The 14,589-nt window shown below is 49.8% G+C and overlaps 1 protein-coding gene across 2 annotated transcripts in view; it reads left to right on the top strand.

Annotated features, from left to right (window-relative positions):
- Positions 1-2,393: 2,393 nt before the first annotated feature.
- LOC119954212 (hepatocyte cell adhesion molecule-like) overlaps positions 2,394-14,589 on the top strand; it is a 98,118-nt gene continuing 85,922 nt past the window's right edge. Inside the window, exon 1 of one of the 2 annotated variants that reach the window (XM_038779241.1) lies at positions 2,394-2,886. In XM_038779241.1, the coding sequence (XP_038635169.1) occupies positions 2,802-2,886 (85 nt within the window). In that variant the 5' untranslated portion in view covers positions 2,394-2,801. The remainder of the gene's footprint in view (positions 2,887-14,589) is intronic. The other variant, XM_038779243.1, reaches the window with a different exon arrangement.

Genomic DNA, 14,589 nt, shown 5'->3' with positions numbered 1-14,589 from the left:
GAATAAAGTACAAAGTCCACATAGACAGTCACCCAAGGCCAGAATTGAACCCGGGTCCTTGATGCTGTGATGCAGCAGTGCTAACTATTGTGTCACGGTGCTGCTGCTGTTTCCCCTGGGAGCTTTGGTTTCCTTCCACAATCCAAAGATCTGCAGGTTAGAAGAATTAGACATGTTGGATTGCCCCTTAGTGTCTTAAGATTAGATGGGGTTCCTGGGAAAAGGCGGGGGCATGGGCATAGTTCTTTCGGAGTGTCGGTGCAGGCTCGATGGGCCGAATGGCTTTCTTCTGCACTGCAGTGATTCTACGATTCTATAAACACAAATCAAAAAAATGTCAGATGTTACAAAGACAATGACAGCAAAAAGCCCTGGAGCACTTTAACTATCTTATGACCATAATCTAAATTTAAACATACGAACACTTTTAGGCATGCCACACGTAAAGTTATATAATCATATAGTGCAGATTTAAATAGTTTCACAAATTTAAAAGAAATAACCAAACCTACCTTCACTTATAAATAATCATCTCCAATCATAAAAAAAATAAAAATTACTTTAAAAGAATCAATAACAACAGCAATGCCTGTATAAAAGAAAGCAAAAAAACTGTTTAAAAATCTTCTCCGTACCTTTAAAATACTTGTTAATTATGTTGCCCGTTGTGTTGGATTTAATCTGCTGTTTAAATGCCTGCCCTCAATGGCCGTTCCCAAATTGGCCACGTCATAAGGGGGTGGTTCTGCATTCTTCCTGCACTGCACTGGCGCCTACACAGACCAGGGTGCTGGAGGCCTGAGGCTACCGCATTGAGAGGAAGGTTCATTACATTATCCAAGCGCAGCTAAGTTCATATTTTTTCCTTTTGAAAAACATGGCCGATGGCTTCCCGCTGCTAGCCGGAAATTAAGGACCATTATATTTCAAGACTGGGAACTCAGCCTGCTGTTTAAACTCTAGTCTGCAAACATCAAAGTAAGACACCAGGTTGACCAACAGCCTGCACCAAGCCTGAGTGGCCTCAAAGCCTGTTTTCTGCCATCATCTGCCAAGCAAACCAAGGCCTTGTATACCAACCTCATCTCACTGTGCCACCATCAACTTTAAAGGAATTCGGCAACTCTTACTTCAGCTAGTTGAATCCGCATGAACTGTAGTTCCTCCTTGAAGGAACCCTCACTGAACTCTGACTTCCTGGATCCTGGAAATAACATGAACTTATCTCCACATCTGTGGTGCCTATTTCTTTGAAATTGCTCATATTTGTAAAAACTCTTTTCTATCTTCTTATTGTGTGCTTGTGTGTGTCCATGATTTGGAGACCATTTCCGGGTTTGAATGTGTGAGTAAACTAAACTTCTGATTTAACCCTAAAGAGAGTTTTGCTGCGAGTCACTTTAAAAATTGACCTCACAAACAGAGGATTTGGGGAAACATGCCACAGCCCATTCAAAAATGAAAACGCCTCTGTTTATGGTCAGATGGCGAGAAAATAAAGGAGTTCAATTCTACCTCCTACCCCTGTCCATTACATCATGATACATATCACCATCGCACTACCATAACTATTAGCCCATTATTCTACAAGTACATTAATAGGTATAATAATTTTCAAACATGTATAACGTGAAATAGATGGGAAATGTAAGACCTACATGGGTTTGTAAAATGTTTATCAAATTTATTGCACTGTTGCCTCTCAGTGCTGGTGATCCGTGTTCAATTCCAACCTTGGGTGACTGTGTGGAGTTTGCACATTCTCCTCGTGTCTGCGTGCGTTTCCTCTGGGTGCTCCATTTTCCTCCCACAGTCCAAATATCTGCAGGTTAGGTGGATTAGCCATTCTAAATTCTCCCTAAGTGTCTAAAAGGTTAGATAGAGTTATGGGGTTACAGGAATAGGGCGGGGGGTGGCTTTAGGTAGGGTGCTCTTTCAGAAGGTCAGTGCAGACCTGATGGGCCGAATGGCCTCCTTCTCCACCGTAGGAATTCTATGATTCTAAATAGTCACTTTTGAATGCATTGCTAAACTGGTACTCACAGACTAAATGGCATTGGCAATCTCAAGCTAGCAGAGTAATAATATATATTTTTAATGATTATGCCAGAACAATTTCACAGTTTCTATATTCTTCTGGAAATATTATTGCGTTTCCTGGCAGACAGGGAGCAGGGTGAAAAAAAACTCGAAGGAAATTCTGCGGCAAGAAAGCAGCGGTCTACAGGAACAATCAACTGATTCTGATCTGGGAATGTTGCAGACCTTGTTAGCAGTGGTCACAGAGCGGTCAGTGGGAGGGATTGACTCACGCCTCCTGTGTGAAGGCAAGGTGCAATGTGCAAGTTGGAAGTTGCAAGGGAGGCAAGCTAATGGCCACTGTGGCATTTAGTTTTAAAAAGTAAACCGTTGCTTTGAGGAAACCCAAACTTGTGGATTTGAGAACACGAGAATGCAAAGAGTTAATGTCCATATCAAAACATTCAGAGGCAACTGACAGCAGCAGTGCCCAGAGAAGACTCTGAGTTCAAATATCAGTTCCCAAGTTTTCTCAAGAGGTTTATTTTTTTGTAAAGGGAAAAGGCAGATCTCCATCTTTATGTTGCCCCATCTTTTCTTTCTGAAGTTGGCATGGATTCTCAGTGCTGATGGCTTGGTAATAAATTAGAGAACACTGCTCTTCTATTCAGGGGCTTGGCAGAGCTGAGGTCTGTTGAAAACTCCTAGTGGTACTGAGGACGTGCCCTGATTGCACAAATCATGCAAATGATCATCAGCCAGGAGACAGCGTCAGTCCCAAAATGAAGGCAGGAAGGAAAGTATTCTCAAGAGGTTTGACTACTCTGCACTTCTGCAACATTTTCTGTCTACTGCTAGCACTATCAGGTAGGATGTCTTATCTATTAGAAATATGTCAGCTTAACATATTCCTGAGATTTGATCCGACTCTGCTCCTGCTGATGAGCTTACTCGTTGCACTTGATCTCTCGTTAAAGTCATTGAAACCAGTCATCATCTCAGAGTAGACAGAGCCTCAGAAAACTATTTTAAATATTTTTGTTTAAAAAATGACTTAAGTTTTTGTTTGTCAACGCAGAAGTCCTTAAGGCACCCTGTAAAATAACATGCATTGTTTATGCATCTCTCTCTTCGCCTCTCCCACTCTACAGCATGCCTCTCTCCCCATGACACACTTTTTGCATGGTTTCCACAGAGAAACTTTTAGGAAGTTTGTATTGTACATTGATGGTGTAAACTGTTGTGCTTGACTGCAGTTCACGTTGATGCAGGCTGTCATATTCAGATAGTATAATTAGTTTTCAGAGGCAGGGGGCCACACAGATCTGTGTGGGCACTTACTGGGCACTTGTTTAGCCTTTTAACTCTTTCAACGGTGACGTCCACTGAGGATGGCTTTCTCCATTCAGGAAATGTTTTATTTTATCACAGTTTTGTCTCTGCATCCTCTGATTTTCGGCTATGTTTCTGGCTCACGGCCATATTGTCCTCTGTGTTGGGATTTGGGGGGGAGGGAGCGCTGTAGATCAACTCAAAATGGAACTTAAAAACCAAAAATACTGGAAACGTTCATCAGGTGTGCCAGCATTTGCGGAGAGAGAAACAGAGTTAATTTTTTGAGTCCAATATGAGTCCACGGGAGTCACGGTGGCACAGGCTAGTACTGCTGCCAGGGACCCGGATTCAGCTCCGGCCTTGGGTGACTGTCTTGTGGAGTTTGCACATTCTCCCCGTGTTTGTGTGGGTTTGCTCCAAGTGGTCCGGTTTCCTCTCACAGTCCAAAGATGTGCAGGTTAGGTGGATTGGCCACGATAAATTGCCCCTTAGTGTCAAAAGGTGAGTTGAGGTTATGGGATTACAGGGATAGGGAGGGGACCTGGGTAGGGTGCTCTTTCAGAGAGTTGGTGCAGATTCAATGGGCCGAATGGCCTCCTTTTGCACTGCAGGGATTCTGTGATTCTTCTTCGGGGCTGGCTAAAATGAGAGAAAAATTAAAATTATGGTGATTTGTCTCTCCCAAAAGTTGCCCAGGAATCATCTGGTGCGACCAACCTCTGGTGAAGGCCAACTGGACAGTATTTTCTTATAGAGCTTGCTGCGTACCTTTTACTTCATTTGCTGCTTTTTCCCTTGTGCTGATGAAGTTACTGACACAACACGTCCCTTTGTGGACTGCTAAAGGGACCATTGATCATGTATGAGCCCAGATAGTGAGAACTTACTTCATTATTTGATGATGAGGGTGATAACAACCAAGTAAGCAATCATGGGCATGTTCCAATAGGAATTAATGAATAAGGATTAGGAGCAGAAGCTCTAGATGGGCATGACCCACCTGCCCTCTGAGGTGTGTGGGGGGTGAGGGGGCATGTAAAATGGGACAGATGGCTAGCCCACTACCTGGCTGTCCATTCCCACGCCGTTCCCTATAATATGGTAGGTGGGTATCCACTCTCTGGACAGCATTCATGCATGGGCTGATAAGTGCACAAGTGGTAGTCACAGAAGTGCCAGGTAATGATCATCTCCAACAAGAGAGAATCTAACTCTCTCCCCTTGATGTTCATCAGCACCACCATCACCATCACTGAATCCCTCATCATCAATATCCTGGAACTTACCTGAACCAGCCATATAAATGTTGTGGCTACAAGAGCAGGTCAGAGACTGGGAATTCTGCCATGACTCAGAATTACTCACCCCCTGACTCCCAAAGCTTGTCCACCATGTACAAGATTCATGCCAGGTGTGTAATGTCATATTCTCCACTCGCCTGGATGAAGTCATCGTCAACAACATTCAAGATGCTCGACAGTAACCAGGACAAAGTAATGTACATGATAAACACATACACCACCTTAAACATTCCGTTCCATCACTATCGGCACACAGTGACAGTGGTGTGTACCATTTGCAAGATGCACGGCAGTAACTCACCAAGCCTCTTGTGACAGAATCTTCCAAACCCACACCCTCTACCACCTAGAAGTACGAGAGTAGCAGACAACACCACCCTCAAGCCCCTCTCCAAACCACTCAACATCATGAATTGAAACTATATCTCCATTACTTCACTTTCACTGGGTCAAAAACGTAGAACTCATCCCACCAGCACTGTGTGTGGGTGTACCTACACCACATGGACCACAGTGGTTTAAGAAGATGGATCACCACAACCTTCTCAACGGAAATTAGGGAAAGGCAACAAATGCCCTCATGCCATGAAATAATTTGAAAAAATAATGCTAAGCAGGAAACTCCCAAAGGTGTGTTTCCACTCAAGTACCAGTGTAGATGTCACACAGTACTGCAGAAACACTTAGATGATATGAGGACATCAGCCAGAAGTTCGGGTATCAGAATCAATGGTCTAATGTGGAAGTAAGATTATGGGGTAAGAAACAGACTCTTTGGGTTAGTAATTGCAGGATTATTCCATGTAACCCTGTCCAAAGACCAAATTTGGGATTATTACGGATGAGATTCCCCAGCCTCCCAGCCACGTGTTTCTTGGTGGAACGCCGTTCACTGGATGGGGAATTCTCAGATTCCGTCGCTGTCAATGGGATTTCCCATTGAAGCCACCCCACGCCTCGGGAAATCCACAGGCAGGGTGCATTGCCAGCAGTACCAGAGAATCCTGGGCTGGATTCTCTGCCGGCGAGATGCTCCGTTTTGCCGGCAGCCCGGTGGGGGGGGGGGGGGGGGGGGGGGGGTGGATTTCTTGACGGTGTGGGGTTGCTCCACAATTTGAAATCCCATTGACCAGCCGGCGTAATGGAGCATCCCACCGGCGGGATAAAATAGAAATGTGACGCAGCGGGGCGGTGAATCCAGCCCCCTGTCTCTAGCGAACAGCCAGAGAATTCTAGCCGACATGTCAACCAGCAAGGAAAAAGCAGATCAGGGAGGTAAATGTCAGGTGTGTTTTACGGGAGGCAGGGATTCAGACTTTGGGATATTGGGATCAGATCTGGAGTAGGAGTGGGTTGATTTTTAATTATTTTTTCACATGTCTTGTACAGGGGGTGCCAGTGTGTTGTCGTAATGTCACTGGACTAGTAATCCAGAGACCCAGGCTTATGCTCTGGGGACATGGTTCAAATCCCACAGCAGCAGCTGGTGGAATTTAATTAAATCAATAAATTTGGAACATAAAGCTCGTGACCATGAAATCTGTCAAAACCTACCTGGTTCACTAACGCCCTTTGGGGAAGGAAACCTGTCATCGTTACCAGTCACTCCAGGTCCACAAAATCTGGTTGACCCTTAACTGCCCCCTAAAATGGCTCAGTAATCTAATCGGTTCAACAACAATTAGCGATCACCAACAAATGCTGATCTTACCAGGCACGCCCACATCCAGTGAAGGAATATTTTAAAAATGTATACCAGTAAGGATGGCAGATAGCTTTTCATGACAATCGATAACAGCATCATGGTCACCATGAGACTATTGGATGGAGACTAATTAGGCATGCTAGTATATTCTTGGATTATAAATATTTGAATAGCAACACATGAACATAGGAACGGGAGTGGACCATTTGGCCCATTGATTTGATCATGGCTGGTCATCCACTTCTTTGTGCTATCGCCATATACCTTGATGCAGTGGGCTCTAGTAACGTGCATAGAACACACAGTGCAGAAGGAGGCCATTTGGCCCATCGAGTCTGAAGCAACCCAGTTAAGCCCTCACTTCCACACTATCCCCGTAACCCAATAACCCCTCCTAACCTTTTTGGTCACTAAGGGCAATTTAGCATGGCCAATCCACCTAACCTGCATGTCTTTGGACTGTGGGAGGAAACCAGAGCACCCAGAGCACCCAAGCATACACGGGGAGAACGTGCAGACTTCACACAGACAGTGACCCAGCGGGGGAATCGAACCTGAGACCCTGGAGCTGTGACACTGTGAAGCCACAGTGCTATCCACTTGTGCTACTGTGTTGCCCACAGATTTTGATCTTGAAAATGCTCATTGATTGAGCAGCCACTGCCCTTTGGGGTAAAGAATTTCAAAGATTCAAGTAAAGAAATTCCTCCTCTTCCTAGTCTTAAATGGCCTCTCCCTTATCCCAAGATTATGTACCTTGGTATTAGATGCACGAGCTAGGTGAAACATCTGGGCCTGGACTCTCTAATTCATGATGGCGGAAATGTGAATCACGGCCGGGCAGAAAATCGTAGGTAATCACAAAATTGAGGCTTGCGCCAGGCGTCAATTCCAATGCCATACTGGTCCCTCACTGGCTCCGATATCGGTTGTTGTGCCATGCCCTAACAGAATTCATTATCATTAGCGGCTTGTACACTTCATGCTCCACCCTCCTCCGATGCTCTGCCCCTTTGAGGCAGATGTATCCCAGCTGGAAATTAGGCCAAGTATTTACAAGCGGGGCCTGGGCTTACAAGCTCCTGGCTGCTCACACTGCTGAGTCCTTCGAATACTCAGAAGGCCTCTGGTCACCTGGGAGCCCACCCTGACTGTCCATCTGGCCACCCAGCTTGGGACATACTGCTGTCCACGGATGAGGCGCTGGGCAGGTGAGCCCAGTCACAGACGGACATGTCCCGGAGACACATGGACATTACTGTGGAACTCCAGAGCTTGGCCCATTCACAAAGGGTCACGGCTGAGGGAATTGAGACCATTTGCCAGATGCTGACTGACCATAGCCAGTCACAGAGGGGCACATCCGAGGCAGTGGGGGACTTGTCTGACTCGTTGAGGGACATGGCCCAGTGTCAGTGCTCCATAACTGACAGCATCAAGACCATGGTTCAGACGAGGGCTGACCTCCAAGACTGACAGCGCCAGGTGAGGGCGGGGCTCACTCTTGCCTCCCTCTGTCCCATGGAGTAGCCGAGGGTTTAGCTAACAACTCGAGGGAGGAGGAAGTGATGTGGCCCATCCCAGCGCTCTCACAGGAGAGGCGTAGGAACACGTCTGCCTTTCCGAATCCCCCCCACCTGACACTGGCGCATTTGCTGGGTGTGGGCAGAACAGGGTGACACGCCATCACCTGTGACACCAGAAGCTAGCTGGGCCCATCCAGATCCCAGGCCCTCCAGAGGATGAAAGCCAAGGGCAGCACAGGGCAGAGGGAGTGACAAGCAGCAGGCTGTCTCCGCTTTTGACGTGCTTTCTAAATTAACATCCAGAAGGAGCAGGAGGCTACGAAAGATGAGAACGAGAGATGACACTAAGTTTGTCTTTGTGCAGTAGAGAGTAAGGACGCACATTGTGGTGGTATGAATAGGAGCACTGCCATTGGTACAGAGCACTAGTTTCCCATTGGCTCTGGCTGGTCATGTGCCTCTTGGCTTATTGGCTGGGACTAGTCATGTGACTGCTCACCAATTGGTCGAGAGGCAAGTAGACCCTGCGTCCGAGGCGGGGTATAAGTACCCAGAGTTCCCGGCGGTCAGCCTTTCACTGTAGTCGACCACCGGGCTAACATCTAGCTGATTAAAGCCTAAGTTTGGACCTTCAACATGTCTCGCGTCCAATTGATGGTACATCAATTTAATCAGCTAGATTTTTGAAATGGAGCTACGCATCAAGCCTGACTGCCTCCGCATCAGCCCACTTCGAATGCGCCTGCAACCTTTAAACATTGGCTGGCGTGTTTCAACAGTTACCTGACGACTGCAGCCAGCAAGCCCACCAAGGAGCAGAAACTCCACATCCTCCACTCGTGCGTGGGCACGGCGGTATACTCAATGATTGAGGACGAACACGATTATGACGCGGCTATGGATCTCCTGAGAGGACACTTTCTCCGGCCGGTCAACGAGGTATATGCACGGCATCTCCTGACTACTAGACAACTGTTCCCTGGTGAGTCCCTCGACGAGTTTTACCAGGCCCTCACGGCTCTGGGGAGAAATTGCGCCTGTCCCCAAGTTTCTGCGACAGAGCACATGGAACGTTTAGTCAGAGACGCTTATGTTGCCGGCATACAATCCTCCTCCATCCACCAGCGATTACTGGAAAAGAACACCCTCAGCCTAGCTGAGGCACGGACCCTCGCAACCTCCCTGGAGTTCGGCGACCTGAACGCCCGCCCATACCCCCCCGGCCACGCGGCAACCCCTTGGACTTCATGGCACGCGCCACCTCCGTCCTCTGCTGACGCCGACCCCCCCCCCCCAGGCCTGCGCTGCGGGACGCTCCAACAAGCTAGCGGGGCCCCGCTGCTATTTTTGCGGCCTCTCAAACACCCCCGCCCGCGCTGCATTGCCCGCTCCGCTCTGTGTAAGAGCTGTGGGAAGAAGGGCCATTACGCTGTGGTCTGCCAGACCAAGTCGGTCGCTGCTGTTCCGTGCAGCGACCGTGGATCGCCCTCCCCCGGGCCCTCCCAGGGCCCAGCGCCGCGCACCGACCTCTCCGGCCCGCCTCCCGGCCCCCGCAACAGGCCCACGGTCCTCCCTACCCCCGCTCCCGGCTGCCCTGACCGACCCGCAGACGCCGCTGACCCTGCCCCCAGCCGCCACAAGGGTCCCATCTTGGGCCCCAGACGCCGCGTGTGGGCCACGGGCGCCGCCATTTTGGGGCGCCAACTCCACGTGGGGGTCCTGGGTGCCGCCATCTTGGGGTCCCGACTCCACGTCCGGGTCCTCGGCGCCGCCATCTTGGGCCAACACAGAAGGCCCTGCCAGCGATTACTCTGCCACCGAGGATGTTCTGGAACTCTCGCCACGACTTGCTTCCATCACGCTCGACCAGTCATGACCACGCATGCTCGCCAAGACAACGACATCGATCCAGCTCAACGGGCATGAAACGAAATGCCTACTGGACTCCGGGTCACGAAAAGTTTCGTCCACCCCGAAACGGAAGTTGTCCTCAGGATCCCCTCTCCCGACCTGGCTGGTCACCCCCGGCCCATCTTGCTCCGGAAGCATGTGCGGGTGCACAAGCCCGACCCGTTGGTTGATCGAGTCCAGTTACTCCACGCCAACCCACAATATGCGTACGTGGAGTATCCCGACGGTTGGCAGGATACGGTCTCGCTTCGGGACCTGGCACCCGCCGGCGTACGGCCTCCCCCCCCTACATCAACACCTCTCCCCCATCCCGATTCCCCCAAAGCGCCCCCTGCACCCCCACGACCCAGCGCACAGACCCCTCCTTCCCCGATCACAGTGTCTCCACCACCGGCCCGGGGTACGGAGACACATCCACGACCGATGCTCCCGGAGTCAAGGACGACCACCGGCTCGACATCACCGGCTCCACTGCGATGGTCCACCAGAACACCATGGGCACTCGACAGGCTGATCTTGTCCATCCGATGCAACCATAGGACTTCATTGGACTCTATTGTAATTTTTTCCCACCCAACTGTATTCGGTTTTGTTCACTTTTGCCACGAGCCAGTGGGCAGCCCCCATCTTCTCGATTGTCTCCACGCATACCACCAGTCCTCGCCCCCCCCCTCTCTCTCTTCCCCTTACAACACACCCCCCCTCCGGCTTCTTTCTCCACAAGGGGTGAATGTGGTGCTATGAATAGGAGCACTGCCATTGGTGCAGAGCACTGGTTTCCCATTGGCTCTAGCTGGTCATGTGCCTCTCGGCCGATTGGCTGGGACTAGTCATGTGACTGCTGACCAATTGGTCGAGAGGCAAGTAGAATTACCCAGAGTTCCCGGCGGTCAGACTTTCACTATAGTCAACCACCGGGCTAACATCTAGCTGATTAAAGCCTAAGTTTGGACCTTCATCGTGTCTCGCATCCAATTGATCGTACATCACCCATGTTGTAAATTGTCGCCATTAAGTACTTTCTCTAGCAGTCCAACCTGCGTCTTGCCTCTGTCTCACAGGTGTGAATGATGGGCTGGAACTGGGTGTTGTGCAGCGGCTGGGTGGGTGAGGGGCCAGAGGTGCACATGACCCATGAATGTCCCACACAGTTACACCCTCACCGCGAAGTGGCAGGGCATAGGGCCTACAGTGTGAGCCTGTCTTGTATTACAGCATCCCCAGTGAGTGAGCCCTAACCATCCACCCTATCCTGTAACCTCTCCCGCACCAACATATTTGGGCCCGTGAGAAGGAATCGGCAGCACACGCAGGGATCACCCAGGCAGACAATGGAATGTTATCCTAAAGACAGGAGTCAGACTTTGTCAGACAATGAGAAACAGCAGAGCTCATCTCACAGAGAGTCGTCATCATCCTCTGTCCCGTGGACAAGACCCGCTGATACTATCATCCCAGGGCCAACCCCCTGTGATGATGTTGGTCTAACCCCCGAAGGGTGGAGTGGGAAGGAATGGAAGGCTGGGGGAAAATGGAGTGAAGGAATAAGGGAGAATGAAGGGGTGGAAGGACTAATGGATAGGAAAAGATTCAGAGTCTCAGGAGAAAGTGGATTTTATGTGCGGAGGGGCATTAGAAGTAGGGGGAGGAGACAGGGTGCTGGTGGCCAGGCCTTCTGGTTGGTAAGTCTGGAGATGAGGGGGTTGTCCTGTGTGCAGCGGCCCTGGATCACACGTTGGGCTGCCTGCCATGCTAGCTCCGGCTCCACCCTCGGATCATCCTGGAAACCATCCTCGTCTTCCTTGTCAGATGAGACCTGGATTTCTTTCTCCTCCTCCAGCATGTCGCCCCATCACTGATGATTCTATGATTCTAATGTTATAAAGTATGCAGCAGGTCAGCATGATGCTCGAGATCCTCTGGGGCTATATTGGAGCGCCCCACCAGAGCGGTCCAGGCATTGGAAGCGCATCTTGAGCAAGCTGATGCACCACTTGATGACACCCCTGGTTGTTTCATGAGCGTCGTTATAAGGGTGCCTTCGCACTTCCTCTTCAACCTGTTAGATGGCCAGAACCTGAACCTTCCCAGCTGGCCCCTGTTCTCTTGAGGCAGGCTCCTCTTATGCAGGGTCATCCCTGGGATGGCCCTGGTGCTTTCTCCACTGGGCATCTGTGATGGCAGCAGAAGCCAGGTAGATAGGGAGCATAGCCAGTTGTACTCTGATATCAATGTCTCTGCGGAGGGAAGGGGGAGTGAGACAGAGAATGTCAGCAAGATGAGGATTCCCTTGACCGTCCAATGCACATAGAATTTAGAATTTACAGTGCAGAAGGAGGCTATTCGGCCATCGGGTCTGCACAGGCCCTTGGAAAGAGCACCTTACTTAAGCCCACACCTCCACCCTATACCCGCAACCCAGTGACCACACCTAACCTTTTTTGGACACTAAAGGCAATTTAGCATGGCCAATCCACCTAACCTGCACGTCTTTGGACTGTGGGAGGAAACCGGAGCATCCGGAGGAAACCCACACAGATATGGGGAGAATGTGCAGGCTCCGCACAGACGGTGACCTAAGCCGGGAATCGAACCTGGGATCTTGGAGCTTTGAAGCAACAGGTGCTAACCACTGTGCTAACGTGCCGCCCGAAATGCCCCCAGATTACATGGTCACTCTACGTTGTACTGCTACACTGCCCTCAACATGTCCCTCCCCACCTCTCCCAGTCTCTTCGAGATAATGTAGTCCACATTGCACCCCTGTCCCCATCTGTGACTGGCACCCGACCTGTGATAGGAGCATCGACCCTCACCACCCGTCACTGCCAACAGGGGTACCAGTTGCTGTCACAACTGATGTTAGTGTTACACTCTGTGGTCTGTGGCCTCGTGCCAGGAAGGTGGCAACTGGTCGTGTGATGGATATGTTCATACTGTGCAGCCATTCATCTCCATGCTAACAGCCTGGTGCGTGGGCAAGTCCTACAGATGGGGGTGAGCAAGGGATGTGTGCGTTTTCTGGGACCTTAGCTGTAGTATTATTTGGGACCTGTGTTTAACACAGGTTGTGACATGGAACTGATTAGATTTCCTGGCTGGGGGCGGAATGGATGGGATCGGGACACTGTGAACAGGTGGGCTTTGAGACACCTTGTGATCCTCAGGGGCGAGTTTTTACTCTGAGATGGGCTGTGTGCCAGGGAGGGTTCCAGCGAAGGGTGCATGTGCCCTTTGTTTTGGGTGAGCTCTGCTAATCCCCTGCTTCCTCTGCTATGGGGCTGCGCCTCAAATAGTGCACTGACGATTGTCAACACCTGGTGGGCTGGCGAATGAGCATGGCCACGCCCATCACCTTGATGATACTGCTGGAGTATGAGGGTTTCCAGATGGGTGGGTTGGGTGGGATACAGGTCCCACACTTTCGGCGGACTCGGACTGCAGAGGCAGCTGCAAAACATCGGCCTCCCCGATCGGCCGCGCACCCGAAGATACAACCAGCCCGATCTGTCCCCCAGCTGCCCATAAGGACCCTCCCTCGGTGCCCGAACGCCCCGCCCCCATCAGGGCACTGTCCGTGTGGAGTCTGCACACGCGAGCTTCGCGAACGGCAATAGGTGGTTAGAACCACGCTGTCGGGAACTCATTGCACCCCATTCATCACCTTCAATGTTTACTCCTACCATTGGCACATAGTGGCAGCAGTGTGTACCACCTACAAAATGTATAGAAGCAACTCACCAAGTCTTCTCTGTCTGCACCTTCCAAACCCATGGAATCTAAGAAATGGAAGAAAAAAGGCAGCAGATGCATGGGAGCAGCAGAAATTGTGAGTTCTCCTCAATCATCGTTATGACTCGGAAATATATATGTCTCCACTGCTGCTGTGTCAAAATCCCTGGACCTCCCTCCTTAACAGCACTGTGGGCGTACTAACACCACAAAGACTGCAGTGATTCAAGAACACAGCTTGCCATCACCTCCTCAATTTGTGATGACCAATAAATGCTGGCCAAGCCAGTGACACCCACATCCTATGAATAAACTTTTAAAAATAAGTGATGCCAATGTTCATTCCTTAATTTTCCAGGAGATGTTCATGTGCTGATTTAGAACTTAGGTACCATTGATGTGACAAGCCAGTTGGCTTGAGCTTGTCTTGCCTTAACCCGCACATTTCCCAATTACCTGTTGTCAAGTTCCACCTCATGTCAGATACTAATTACTTTTCTTTCTCTGAACTCTACAAACTAGCCCAGGTCCAGATATAATCTTTATCCAAGAATCAGATTTCTTGACAAACTGCAAGTTTCAGATTAAGAATAGGCCAGATTTTGTGGTCAGTGGAGAACAAACCAAGCCAGTCATTCATGGCATATTTGTCCACAGGCTTCACATGTCTATTTGCAGTGAAACTGACAGTGGTTATAAAGCCATCTCAGCGTATTCTATGGGGGATCTGGGACCTATGTAAACAGATTGAGCAACTGTGTGTCTCCTGAACTAATCAAATTGATGAACCTTTAATGAGGCATGAAGAGTCTGAAACAGGAAGTATAAGTTAGAATAATTAATTTGTGAACACAGCCCAGTCCATCATGCGAACCCGCCTCCCATCCATTGATTGTGTACACCTCCTGCTGCCTTGGAAAAGCAGGCAGCAAAATGAAAGACCTCCCCACACGGCTTATTCTCTCTTTCAACCTCTTCCAATGGGCAGGAGATACAAAAGTCTCAGAACACGCACTAACAGGTTCAAAAACAGCTTCTTCCCTGCTGTTACCAGACTCCT

This window comes from Scyliorhinus canicula, chromosome 19, assembly GCF_902713615.1.
Source record: "Scyliorhinus canicula chromosome 19, sScyCan1.1, whole genome shotgun sequence".
In the NCBI taxonomy this organism is placed as follows: Eukaryota; Metazoa; Chordata; class Chondrichthyes; order Carcharhiniformes; family Scyliorhinidae; genus Scyliorhinus; species Scyliorhinus canicula.
This window is presented reverse-complemented; position numbering and strand designations above follow the sequence as displayed.